The sequence below is a fragment of the Vulpes vulpes genome, chromosome 9 (genome assembly GCF_048418805.1).
Source record: "Vulpes vulpes isolate BD-2025 chromosome 9, VulVul3, whole genome shotgun sequence".
Taxonomy (NCBI): Eukaryota; Metazoa; Chordata; class Mammalia; order Carnivora; family Canidae; genus Vulpes; species Vulpes vulpes.
In genome coordinates this window covers 34296413-34311179 of record NC_132788.1, presented here as the reverse complement: position 1 = coordinate 34311179, position 14767 = coordinate 34296413, and the positions used below count along the sequence as shown (strand labels likewise).

The following is a 14767-nucleotide window of genomic DNA, read 5'->3' as shown; positions in this document are numbered from 1 at the left end:
GAACAGAGTACTGAGTACCATAGAGGATACAGAAGTGAATTCAAGCTCAGGGTCATGTCTTTGAGAATTTTAGAGAATTGTAAGTACAGAGTACCTATGGAAAATATACAGAGATACAGCTAAAAAGCTTTGAGAGTTTATAGAAAGATTCTCTGCTTGATAGTGTCAAGAGTGTATTGAGTAGCCTCAGCACTGTTTTGGAACTTACTTTGCATTTTTTTTTAACTGATATGATTGGTTTATTATTCCACTGTGTTGTAGGTATACATCATGTCTTTTCATTTGAAATGGTAAGTTTTTCTAATGTTACTTTATTGAGAATGGTAAGATCTTTTAGCTAATGTTTACCTTTTTTGAGGGGTTGGAGAAGAGGGAAGTCAAGATTGGCAAATAGATGTGTTCAAGTTAAGTAATTAAACACTTTTTGAGATGTCAGATATGTGTGATATAAATAATAAAGACTTTATGTATTAAATTTGAATTGAAAAGATTCTAGGAAGACATAAAAATATAACTTGTTAATTTTGTTTTATGACTTCTTAATGTAATATTTAGAGCCCCCATTAAACAAGAATTGTTCTACAAGGTGATCATATTAAAAAAAAATTTCTTTTAGAAGTTTCCATCTAATATCTTCTGTATTTTGTATTGAGGAAATGAAGTTCTGTAGTATCCCCTGAAATGTCAGAGTATTATATATACCAAATCAGACTACGTAAATGTGAATGTTAATATCTCTGTGTAGTTCTTATCTAACTTTTAGTGATAGGGGGTAGGAACTTGGGTTTGTGAGCATGTTCTGATGAAATGCATTTATTTCTGTTTAAAATTTCAAGTAATTGAAAGTATATGGGTAAGTTTGCCTATACTTTGTCTTAGGATATCCTGTAGTATATTGTACACCACTTTTCAAATCCTGTTTTCTCGTTGTAAATTTACTGTGTTACTCACAAGGTAACTTCTTCATTTGGCCTATTACTGCTTTTTTAAATTCTGCTTTTAAACAACTGATACTCATATTATAGTAGTTTCTCATATAATTGTGTATTTTAAATATTTGAATTTTATTTAGTTACCACTTAAATAGTTTTAAAATTACTATAATTGTACTTGCTGCTTTGAATTATCTACTTAAAAAATATATAATTTGTTAAAACTTCAAAGCTTCTGGCATACTACTAAGGTTTGTTTACAAAAAGATTCCCCATTAAGTACGTACTTAATTCTTTAAACATGGTAACGTGTGTTTTGTTTGCTTTTTCCACTGCTTTCTTCCGTTGATGGGGCCAGTTTGGAATTGCTTCTTGTACGGGTTATATTTGTCCTTTTGTTCCATCTTTCACACCATGGTCTGGCAAGTCATGAAAGTTGTTTCGACTTTGATAGGGAAATGTACTGGTTAAGAGGTTATGGGTGAAGAAATGCAAACCAGTTACCAGTAATAATATGAGCTTTGATAGATAACTATTAAAAACCTGTATTTGTGCTGTCGTTGATAACATCATGACAGATTTAAGAGTTTAGGATAAAATAAATCTGTAGACTAAATATTCCTAATCATTTTCAGTTTTTAAAAGCATCTCTTCAGGATTTTTCCATGACAATTGAAAAATGGTGATGATAATGATAATTTTGAAAATGTCCCTTGGGTGTATGATTAAAAATACTCTCAGCTGAATATGAATTTGTCTCTTGAATACATGGTAATTATAAATACTTATATTTAATTAATCTTCAGTTAGAAAACCACCTTATTTATTAAGAAGCAGCAATTTGGGAATTTGATAGTGACACCAGAATAATCTTTTAAAGGTACCCAAAACAGGCTTTAAAAATATATTGAGTGAATCTAGATTGAGAGGTATGTCTTGAGGTTCATGAATACAGTGAGCTAAGGTATATTTGTTGTTTCCTCTATTCCGAATTGAAATTTAACAAGTAGAACAAATTTTTATTATTTCATTACTAAAATTTGTAGTATAAATTTGTATATATAATTGATTATTCAAAAAGAAACATTAAAAAATTTTAATAAACTTTTTTAGAGTAGTTTTAGAGTCATAGCAAAATTGAGCTGGAGAGAGATTTCCCATATACCTCCTTCCCCCAACATCCAGACTCCTTCACTATATGACACATCCTTATCACCCAAAGACAATAGTTTATGTTAGGGTTCACTCTTGGTATTGGATATTCCATGGACTTTGACAAATGTATAATGACATGTACCATCCTTATATAGATAGTTTCACTGCCCTAAAAATCCTCTGTCCTCTGCCTGTTCATCCCTCTCTCCTTCCTAATCCTGAGCAACCACTGGTGCTCTTAACTGTCTTTATAGTTTTCCCTTTTCCAGAATGTCATGTAGTTGGAATCCTATAACATGTAGCCTTTCATATTGACTTTTTGGCAATAAGCATTTTAAAGTTACCCTGTGTCTTTTCATGGCTTGATAGCTTGTTTATTTTTAGTGCTAAGTAATGTTTCATTGTCTGGATGTACCACAATTTGTTTATCCATTCACATACTGGAGGACATCTTGGTTGTTTCCAAGTTTTGGCAAATATGAATAAAGCTGCTATAAACATCCCTGTGCAGGTTTTTGTGTGGTCCTAAGTTCAACTCCTTTGTGTAAATGCCAAGGAGTATAGTTGCTGGGTTGTATGAATGTAAAGGAGTATCTTTAGTTTTGTAAGAAACTGTTAAAATTGTCTTCCAGAGTGATTATTTCATTTATAATTTCTATCAGTAATAAGTGAGAATTTTTATTTCTCTACATCCTTGTCAGCACTGTTTGTTATAACTGTTTAGGATTTTGGCCATTCTAATTGGTGTGTTGTGGTATCTCATTGTTGTGTTAATTTGCAATTCCCTAATGATACATGGTGTAAAATTTCATTTTGACAGTCATAAAACCAGTAGCGTTTTCTCAGTATTCATGGGTGCAGGTGTCATGGAATGCATGTATTCAAATTGAGGGTAAAAAAACCATCATAGATTGTATTTATTGAAATACTATCTTAGGTTGCTTAAAACACCCCCCTCCTTACAACCTCCCCCCACGCCCACAGTCTAGTAGTGAGTAGTATGTTTTGGAAATTATTGTTTTTAATTATTTGAAGTAAAAACATTAAGTCTTCCAGGCATTCTCTGTTCATTATATTTGAAAGTTTGCATGCTATTATTTATATCAGTGGGAAAATGTCTTCTTTCCCTTTTTAGTTTAAAATTACTTCATTTTTATTAGGAAAAGATTACTTAGTTGATACGTATCCTTCCGTATTGTAACACTTTTTAAGTGAGTGAATAATTTCTTGTCAGGGAGGCCTAATTTATTTAAAAAAATTTTTTTATACCTGTTTTCTTAATATTTCATGTAATTGATTTTTTGGCCATTTTTTACTTCTAGATATGTTGTTAGTATTTCAGCTGCTGATAGTTTAATTTCTTGAAAGTTTGACTAGCTATCTAATAATCTTACTATTCTTTTATGTAAAATTCCTAGTACTATAGATAATTTATTTTAGGAATATTTAATGATAAAATGGTTGAATCTTGTCACTTCCCAGAACTAAAGACATTTCTCTAGAATTTTATTTTCTTTAGTAGATTTAAATGTTCTGTGTCAGTATTTTTACATCAGGAATTTTAGCATTTTTTTTAGTAAGACATTGAACCTAAATGATAACATGGTGATCCCTTGACAATCCCTTAGAGGCTTCTTCAGAAATGATGTGAAAGATCTTTACAAAGTAAAGAATAATGATCGTGGTCATTAAGACTGCATTCATTCAGACAAGGATTTAGATTAACTAGTGTTTGATGAATATATCTTTATTATTGATTACCAAATGTTTGAGTTGATAATTTTAAATCCTTATGTAGTTCACTGTTTTCTAAATCTCAGGCATTCGTATTATACCTTATTTTAGCCTTATCTTTGTACCGTGTTAATCCTTTAAATTTGGTTATCTTTAAAAAAAGAAACTTTAGTATCTTTAAATTTATAGGTTGATATCTTGAGTATGAAGGATTAAAGGGAAAAGATCCTATTCTACATAAAATAACATCAGGTTCTGCACTGATTTAGTTCCTTTACATTAGTGCAAATTTTCTACTTATATTTTCATGAACGAATACGGACTAGAACAAAAAAAGTGATTCTTAAACTTTTTGGTTTTGAAATTTTTTTACACTAGTCAAAATTTTTGAAGACCCTTAAGAGCTTTTGTTTAGGTTATGTCATTGTTTACCATATTAGAAAATAAAAGAGAAACTTGAAAGAAGATGAGTTGTAGTGGGAAGAGTGGCCTTATTTTACATTTTTGCAGGTCTCTTTTATGTTCTACTTTAGTGGTAAGAGTGGTAGTGTTTTATTGTTTTGTAAATTAGTTTAATGTTTGGCTTTATAAAAAATGGCTGGCTTCTCATTTTTGCTTTTGCATTCCATCTCTTTGCAGAATGCTTTTTTGGTTTAAGTGCATGAAGAAAATCTGGCTTCACTTAGATAAGTAATTGGTAAATGGAGAGGAGTATATTTTAACCTTTTTAGATAATTGTGGATGTTTTTGTTTAATACTGCGGTAAAACTTGGACAAGCAGTGATTTTCATTGCATTACAATTCATTGAGCTGCCTTTTAACTTCAAATGGATTTTTTACCCATGTGTGATTTTATGATGTCATATACCAAACATTAGAAAAATACTGCTCCATTGAGTTATGCACATCTTTCAAATTTTAATGCACTTTATTATTACATAAAATTAAAAACAAATCATCTTTCTTAGTATCAACCACTAATTTTGTCAGAAAGTGTCTACCAATGCTATCCCAAAGTAGAATGTTCCTGTGATACCTTTTGTAAGCCAGAATGTCATATACAGTGAAAAAGCAATTACCATTAATATTTGGATGAAAAATATTTTGGGAGTTTCCAGCCCCAAAAGATACCTTTGGACACATCTTGCTAACTGATGCACAGAATAAGTCCAGATTTAAAGCACAGATGTTTACATGTAATTCAAAGTTCTGGCAGCTTGATGCTGAGTTGCCAAGTATAGTTCCCAGGGAAGAGCATGGTGGTAGTACTCTGGCTGCTCTAGGTTTGTGGTGCCTCTAAAATTGCTTGCTTGAAACCACACAACCTTATATTCATTTTTTGCTTTTTTGCAAAATCCGCTTTGGATGTTTTTTGGTTAGCAAAAAGTACTACAAATGTAGGTATTTCATAAAAGCTAAGTGGCATACTGCACACTTTTTTGAAAAACAAGGGATACTTGTACACAAGCCAGTCAATAATCATAGTTTGTAAGATGCCATCTTGTTCAGTTTGCAGCCGGTTCATAAGGATGGTTTTTCTTGAAGAACCACCGTATTTCAGAATGCAGCAGAAGTGCTTTATGTGAATATCTTGTTTTGTTGCATAGTTAAAAAGACATGTAGCGATGATTCAATACAAATAACTGCTTCCTCTACGTAGTCATCTACATATTCCAGTTGAAATGTTAAAACTGCAGTAGTTTGGGCAGACAACCTCTCTACTGTCCTGCCTGCTGTTTCGTTTCGTTTCGTTTCGTTTCGTTTCGTTTCGTTTCGTTTCGTTTCGTTTCGTTTCGTTTCGCTTCGCTTCGCTTCGCTTCGCTTCGCTTCGCTTCGCTTCGCTTCGCTTCGCTTCTCTTCTCTTCGCTTCTCTTCTCTTTCTTTTCTTTCTTTCCCTCCCTCCCTCCCTCCCTTCCTTCCTCCTTCTTTCTTCTTCCTCTTCCTCCTCTTCCTCCTCCTCTTTTTTTTTTTTTTTAAAGATTTTATTTATTTAGTCATGAGAGACAGAGAGAGGCAGAGACACAGGCAGAGGGAGAAGCAGGCTCAATGCTGGGAGCCCAATGTGGGACTCAATCCTGGGACTCCAGGATCAGGCCCTGAGCCAATGGCATGCGCTAAATGACTGAGCTACCCAGAGTTCCCCTCTCTTTTATCTTCTTAAAAAAAAACACCCAGAAAACCAAAACTGCGGTTGTTATGTGAAGAATATCATGATAGTTACTAGTAAAAGTAAAAAAAGGCTAGTTACTAGTTTTGAATTGTGCTAAAATACCTAGATTTTTGCTCCATTTTCTTGTGTACCGTCTCTACAAATGTTGATAGTCTGAAAAGCCCAATTAGGTCATAGTTTTATAATTGTGTCCTAATGTTTAGTAAGACGTGAGACAGTTTTAAATTTATGTATTTCTTGGAAGGGTCTTGAAGACTACTCCATCAAGCACACTCTGAGATCTGTTGTTTTAAGGGGATGCTGCTTTGATATGTGTTTTTAGAAATCAGTCATACTTTGCTTGGTTTTTTGGTCAGCTCTAAGTTCCAGGATACTTCAGCGACGAGCTCAGGAATACATATTTATAATTCTTTTAATGGAAAGGTACAGCTTCTTATGAATATAGTAAGAATAATTTAAAACATTGCCTTTTGTTAAGCTTTGTTGGAATCCTTGAAAAAATTAGGGTGCTTTGTGAAGGTAGCAACTTTATGAACTTTTGGCAGAATTTTATAGGCCATTTCAACCTTGAGTAAGTTATTTAACAGTGCTGTACCTCAGTTTTATGATCTCTAAAATAGGGTAACAGTAGACCTACTTTATAGGGTTGCTATGAAGAGTTAATTAATTAAACCAAGTTTTAATCATAGCTTTATTATCTTATCACAGTGTAGTCATTTGAGATTTTATATATGTAGAAGTTGTTTCATGTCAAACCACAACTCTAATTTTTGGTAAGGTAATAAAGCATTAAAATTTATATTCCAAAAATAACATGTATATTATATACCAGTTGTAGTTTCAAATATTAGAATTCATAGAAGTGAGGGTCTTGTGTATTGCTTTTTGGGTAGGTACACAGTTAATGGTGAACTTCCAAGTGTTTGTCCTTACTGATATTTGATAAATCAAGTTACAATGAGAAGTAGTCTTAATTTTCATTGCTAACACTACCCTTAAATATAATCTCTGATCCTTGCATTTTACTAGAAGTATGTAGCAGTATATTTTTAGAAAATAACGGTAATCTTAGGACATGACTAGGGAGTTGAAAACTTCTTTTGCTCCTTCTAAAGTAGTCAAAAAATGATATATCTAATAAAGCCATGTCTTTTTCTTCATGTGTGAAGCTGTACAAAATAGTACTCAGTAATTTTCTTTAAGGAAACATCAACAGTACTAAATAAATTGAGTGTATATTTAGTGAAAAATGTATTTTATCCATAGGTATTTTAGCATAGTGATAGCTGTATTAGCATGGATTATTGTTAGATATTCTGATTATCTCATTTAAAGAAAGGTATTTGGAACTGGAAAACCAGGGTTTTTTTTAAGATTTTTTATTTTTAAGTAATCTCTATATACATTGTGGGGTTTGAACCCACAACCTGAGATCAAGAATCACATGCTCTTCTGACTGACCAAGCCCCTGGAACCAGGTTCTAGTAGAGCATCAGAAAAAGAATGATACGGCCACTGTTGAAAAGTTGAGTTAAAAAAACAAGAATCTTGGGGTGCCTGGCTGGCTCAGTCCTTAGAGCATATGACTCTTGATCTTGGTGTCATGAGTTAGAGCCCCATGTTGGGTGTTAGAGATTACTTAATAAATAAATAAAAGCTTTTAAAAATTCATAAATGTCTTTGGTATATTAATCTCTTCAGAAATTTCTTAATGAACAAAATGGAATAATAGAATAATTCAGGTATGATTTTTTTAAAAAGTACTGAACTTTGTGAATAATAAAGCTAAACGTGATTTTGGAAAGTGATAGATACAGTACGGTGAAATTATAAGTACATAATACAAAAGTTGTCTCTCTCATTGGTCCCACCAGTGAATCATAAGGCATCCAGTTAGGATGTCAGAATATATAAGGAGGATTTGAATATTGAAGTCTCAGACAGTAAGACTATCATAATTACCCTGTTAGTGGTTGGATACTGCATTCCTCATCTTTCATGGTTAAGGCAAATACAAAAGTAAAAATTAAAATTAAACCCTTGTTCCCAAAAGATGTCATAATCAAAAAATCCATGTATTTGTGGTGTTGAAATGGAATAACAAGTATCTGCTATAAATAATACCTGGAAGATTTTGGATATGCCAAAGCAGTCTACATTTTATCTGGTTTTGGGTGATGAGGAAATGACAACTTGGCTTGATTTATTGATGATAGTGCTAAGTGTGATCATAACATAGTATTTTCCAAATGACTTCATCAGAAATGCGTTCTGTGAAATAAATAGTCTAGCTATTCTGCTAGTCAGTAGTACCCATCACTAGCCAAACATTTTATTAGAAGAGACAAATTTAGTTTTAGGAAAGTTAAAAAAAATAGCTTTGAGAAAAATTTGGTATTTACTTTTTCTAAATAATGTGACAAACATTTTTTCATGATGTTATGATGATGTAAGTGACGTTTCTTTAACCATAGCTTCATTAAAGGTTACATTTTAAGACTTGTCCATTATGTTAGGTACGGGCAGTTCATAACTGCTTAGTGGCATTTATCTACCATAGGCTTTTCTTTCCTTTATTTCTAGCTTTTATAGGTGATTTTCACTAGTATTTTGTATTGCTAAGTGGAATTTTAAGCACATTTTAATAAAATTGTTTTAAGGGGAAAATTTTGCTTTAAGATTTCGACATTGCTACTTTTGTCTCCGTGTGTTTTATTATTGCTGCATTTAACACACTGGTCTGATAATGGAAAAGATCATTAAATAAGAGTACAAATTTGAATTACAGTATGTTGAATAATTTCACCTAGAGATTTCATTGAAGTTAATTTTATATAACTGTAAAAAATGAGTTTTTAGAAGTAGTTGAATTTTACGGAAATTTATGTTTGTTATTTGCATGACCTTTTATATCACAGTTAACCTCAAGAGCGTTTTGTTTCAGAACTTGCTGACTGTGTAATAACACTTCTATTTAGATTTCCAAGTAAAACCCTTGTTCAAATAAATGAAGCAGTGTTACGTTGAATTTTTAATAATTGTGTGTTGTGGAGACTTTCATGGCATATCTTTAGGTCTTGGGTGCAACAGTGCTCAACTATTGGAATAAAAATGGAAAGGTGTATTAAGGAGAATTGTCTATCACTTTATTTTTAGCTTAGTGTCCCACAGGTGTTTGTGTTGGATGTTTGAATACATTTGAATATAAAAAGGGTAATTGTCATTTTTGTTTTAAGACTTAGTGTCATGGGAGGAAAATATAATTGGTCCTCGTGGTTATTAATACTAGATTTTTCTTTTTTTGGGGGGGGGTAATCTAGGCATGTGTCTTTGATCTATTGAAATAAAAGCATTAAAAACATTCTGCAGTAGATTTTGTGTAATCTGACACATTAATAATCTAGTAGTATAAACGGAGTGCTCTAAGCACTGTGATACATATCAGACCTGGGAGACTGAAGTTTCTTTTCAGTGTTCGTATTAAGTAAGTGATGTCGGAAAATTTTAATTTCTTTTAATGGAAAAGTGATGTCCCAATTTATTCTTTTCTTTTTGATTTTAGATGGGAAATGTAAAGTCATAAGATCGATAGGTTGACTGTGACAACTATGCTTACTTACAGAGAGAACAGGAAATGAGAATGGGTGATATGGGTCCCCGTGGAGCAATAAACATGGGAGGTAGGGATTTGAAGCAAAAGCCTTCTGTAACTTGTAATTCTTTGGGGGAATTGTACATGCTGTTTGTGGTATATACATATCAGTAACAAAAATTTGGAACCAACATTTGTAATGGTGAAATCTCTTATATTTATTAAGTTGAAAAAAATACAAGTGTATTAAAAGTAATATGACTAGGAAGAATTTTGTTTCATTGAAGGCTAAAAGGTATATCATGTTTTAATAGATTTAATGAAAGAAACCTGTAACCAGGTTTTGATATAACTTGAAACTTGGTCATTGCATGGTGTGATGCAGCTATGTTGTTGCATATTCAAAAAATCAAATTTCATGCTTTCAGATTGGCTATTTACCTTAGAAATTTGGTAGTTTCTGAGTTTGCAGTGGTTTTAAAGTTCTTGAGAGTAGTTTTAAAATTTCTATTGGTAAGGTAACTGTGTAAGTGGAATTACTTTTATTCATTATACTGAATGTTTAGCTTATTTTGCCCTAACCTACCATATTGTGCACTGAAGCGCACTGTTTGGAGGCATCTTTGACATGTCAAGGAAATGAGATATCTTCTACATCTAGGCTAATGCATATCTTTAGAGTTGATGTAAAGGTTTTAAGAAAGTGCTTACTTTAGCTTCTCTACTGTTGAGGGAAACAGTAAATTTGAAATGTTACACACTTAAAAATTAGGTAAACTTTTCAAGTATTTTTTATACATTCATTTCATATTGTCCCACAGAGGCTGTCACAAAATTAAAATCTTCACATAACTCAAAATGTACATAGTGTTGGAAAGATTACATTACTGGGGCATTCTAATATGCATAAGTATGGATTGTACTTAGGATATATAGTGTATGGAATAAAAAAATCTTAAAGCATCTAGTATGTGGAATGAACATTTTCTGCGATCAACCCCCCCCCCCCCCATTTCTCATGCTTTTTTTTTTTTTTTTCCCCTTCTTTCCAATCAGATCATCTAAAATTGTTATTGCTGTTTATTTGGTCATTTTTCTCACTATCAGTAAGAAGTTACTGAGCATCTCTGGTATATAATGGAAGCATGATACATGATCCTTACCTATAAAGATCTTAGTTGTCAAGTTAGTTACAATGGATAGATGAATTAATTAGCGAACAAAAAATATATAAGATTTATAGCCACAGTTCTAAGAAATACATAACTTCTAGAGGCACAGTTGAATATGTAGTCATGTACAAGTAGTTCAATTTTATGTCTTTCCAAAGTAAATTGTAGAATGGTGTATGATATAATCCAAGTGGTTTTAAGGGTTGTAAGTGTGAGGTTATGGATTGTAGGTACTTTGAAATGCCATTGTAATTATTAGATTGTCATAAACATCAGAAACAAATGAAGTGTTTCTGATGTTGCAGAGACCTTGAAAACATTCTGTTTTGGTTAGCAACTTTATCAGAAACAAATGGAGAGTATACCTTTAAATACCTTATTAGTTAGGAATTTAAGAGAATTAAAATTTCTTGTGGCATTTTACTTCACCAGAGAACCATATTACAATTGACAACTTCCTCAACTCCCCTTCAGTCCAGTCCATTTAATTTTCTCCTATATACATTTTGTTCAGTCTGACTTTGTTAATGTAATGGTTTATTGGAGTTATGAATCATTATTCATGTAGTTGAATATTGCTGTTCAGTCAGTAAATTGTCATGTCCTATCAAGTTACACTGATAGACTGTGGCAGTAGATTTTTCTGATGTATCACCAGTGTATCTACCAAGCAAAACATAGATTTTAAAACTACTTTTCAGGGGACCAGATAATTTACATTTCTTAGATATTTAAGTTTATTTTAATTATAATTATGTGATAGAAAGCTTTATTACTAGAAATAAGACTCTAATTACTGATAGTTGGAAATGTTTATTTTTTATTTTATTATTCCCATAGTTATATAGGTATATTTGAATCTTATAAGTTAAATGTAACAATTGTTAAAAAGAAGAAAAACTTAATCCTTGATCTGTTCTTTTTAGGGAAAGTTAAGATTACTTATAGATAGTGTCTTCATTCTTCCTCATTTCCATGTGGGACATGTCGTGGAATTCTAGTAAAGATTTTTATTTATAGCTATGCTAAGGGAATAGAAATATTCTTGGATAGTTAAAATGTTAAAATTTTCAGCAAGAACATTTTGGGATTAAGGCAATAATTTCTTCCCATTATGTGGCTAGGTTCTTGAGAAAGAGTGGTAGTCTTACTGCTAGGGACTGGTCAACTAGGGGGGTGAGACTTTCTCAACTCTCACCTGCTTCCTGGGCTTAGTCATATGTAGAGTTCAGCTGCATTAGATACTGTGTAGGGTTCTAGATTGTCATTTTCTGTTATTATGTGTTTTTGAGAAATTGAATTCTGAGTCATAAAATTGACCTATAGAATGAAATACTAGAAGAAAATTCTTAAGTTAGAGCTATGCTTTGTTACAGATTTTTATGCAAAAAAGTATGAATATTTTAAAAATAAATTCAAAGAAAACCGAAAAATGTTGTGGTTGAATCCATTATTAATATAGTATTTCAGCTCAAATACTATTGCAGTTAACATGTGGCCAGGTGGATATCTTTTTGATGGAAAAATATGAAGCATATCTGATTGTCTCCATTTCCAGAATTTTATTAGCATGTCAAAAAATTCAAATAGCTTTATTAGTATTTTATCTATTTGCTTTTAAAAAATAAGCTTCATCATGACAAGCCTTTTCAGTTTTTTTGCTTATATTGCCTCTTTCTACATAAAGTTAAAAAATAGTACCTCCTATACTTCTGGGGTTATGTTCAGTAACTTATATTAAAGTCAAGAGTTTAGTTTTAATGAACTTTTTATATATATTTATAGTTTCCTAAGTGCTAATCCTTTCCTGTTAATTGAAGCTGGTATAGTTACCACTGTATGGGAGTAGTTGGTTAAAAAGCAGGCTATAGCAAGTAATAATCATTTTTTAAAAAACTTTCAAGTTTTGACAGTCTCAAATATCCTAAAATAATTGGTAGTTGTCTCATTTGTTTTATGTACCTTTGATTTTGAGATGAATATTCTATAGTGTAGGTAATCTAGAGGTACATATCATAGAATAGATAATTGAGTGTCCCATTCTCAAGGAAAGTGGTTTGATAATCGTCTTGCTATATAGTTTGCATAAGTATTGTTAAATTTTTAATGTTTACTAAACTAAGATAGGACAGCTCTAAGTATAGATTGTTTTGCGTAGATGCATTTAGCCCAGCACCTGCTGGTAACCAAGGTCCTCCTCCAATGATGGGTATGAATATGAACAACAGAGGAACTATACCTGGCCCACCAATGGGTCCTGGTCCTGCCATGGGACCAGAAGGAGCTGCAAATATGGGAACTCCAATGATGCCAGATAATGGAGCAGTGGTAATGTATCATAAACATTATTTTGATTATATTCAGTAATATATACTTTTCTGCCCCAAAGGTAACTTCACACTTTACATAATTTGGCATCATTTTGGTGGTAAAGATAATATCCATTGAAGAAAAAGTAATTTTGTGAAGTTTATATGTTGACTTAGGAGAAGCAATTTTTAAGTATCACAGGAGTTAGGATTATCATTCATGGCATGCTTTTGTACTCAAGTATATGGCAGATACATGTTAATTACAGTTATTTTTATATTGCTTTTAGTTTGTATCCATTTCTTACCAGTATTCACTGTAAAGGTGTCAAGTATTTTAAGATTATATTCTTTTCCTTGTGGACTCTTTACCTTTGGTTGGGAATGAAACTCCCAATATGTCTGAAAACACAGTTTTCAGTAAGCATTTTTAATAAAAATAACACTTAAAATTAATTTCAGGGATATTATTTTAACTACAAAATAAGGTACATTAAAGTTTTAAAGTGTACTTTAAATTTACATTTTGAAGTCTTACAGAATTATTAATTATAATTGTTACAAAATTTTAAAGTACACAGTTTATATCTTGGTTTGAGAGTGTGAAGATATCTTTGTGTGGGTTAAATAATTATAAAAGCAAAATTTTTCAGTAGTTCTTATTTTTACTTGAATACTAGTAGCAAGACTGATAACTTTTCTCATTTCCCTTAAAGTCTGTCACTGTTTAAAGAGGCTATTGTATTGGCAACACATTTTCTCATTTGGTTTTTTTTTTTTTTTTTGTTAATGATTGTTCTAAATAACATTTAGAAAAGGAAAATTGGTTGAGTGTATATTTTGAAAAGGCAACATAGTTTTGGAACTATCACAACAAACGTTAAGGCGCCATGCTGATATAGCACTGCATAGCATATAAAGCACTGCCAATTAAATTCAGACATTCCACTGAGTACTTGTCAATACATACTGATTTCAGAGATGTTAAAAGTGAATGTGTGTCTTAGAATTGATGGAGACAATGTTTCATCATTTTAAAATTTATTTACTTTAAATGCAATCTTCTAAAAATTTGGAAAAATTAGACATGCTAACAGTTTTTTTTTTTTTAATGAGTGTTTGTGTATGGAGATAAAAAGGCAGTGCCATAATATCTACTATGATCAGATGGCGCATGATATAATTAGTGTATTTGTTTCCTTCTCTGGAGGCTTTAGTTTATAGAAAAATGTCTGAAAGCTAAGTAAAAACTTTGACTACTTTGGTTAAGTTTTTCTATATAGCATATAATCATTCGTAGTAACTTAAAAGTTAATATTAACTGGCCCATTTTCCCCACTCATCCCCCTGAAGTTGTAATCTTTATTTAAATATCACCCCCTATCTTTTTCACAGTGATATTTTACTACTGCATGTGGAGAGTTCTGTTCAATCTTTGAGATTAACATAGGTGGTTATTGTAAAATTTTCCAAAGCATAGGAGTCAGGTATTTACTTAATTGTGCTATTAGTAGTACATGTTCATAAATTGTGAATTTTAAAAAATTATGTCTATTTTCCCATTAATAGTCTTTCTGGAAAACCGCCTCAAAAGTTTTAATATTGAAATTATAACTCTTTCCGTATTTGTACTAGTACTTTTTCGTTAAAAGCATTACTGTTGACATTTTTTAAATGTTTATTTTTTCAATGTGATGCTGCTC

At 31.7% G+C, this 14767-nt stretch overlaps 1 protein-coding gene across 2 annotated transcripts in view; it reads left to right on the top strand.

Annotated features, from left to right (window-relative positions):
* The window catches only part of PSPC1 (paraspeckle component 1), a 107454-nt gene that overhangs the window by 52962 nt on the left and 39725 nt on the right, over nt 1–14767 (top strand). For both annotated transcript variants that reach the window (XM_025996623.2, XM_072719776.1), the window contains exons 7-8: nt 9614–9671; nt 12914–13083. In XM_025996623.2, the coding sequence (XP_025852408.1) occupies nt 9614–9671; nt 12914–13083 (228 nt within the window). The remainder of the gene's footprint in view (nt 1–9613; nt 9672–12913; nt 13084–14767) is intronic.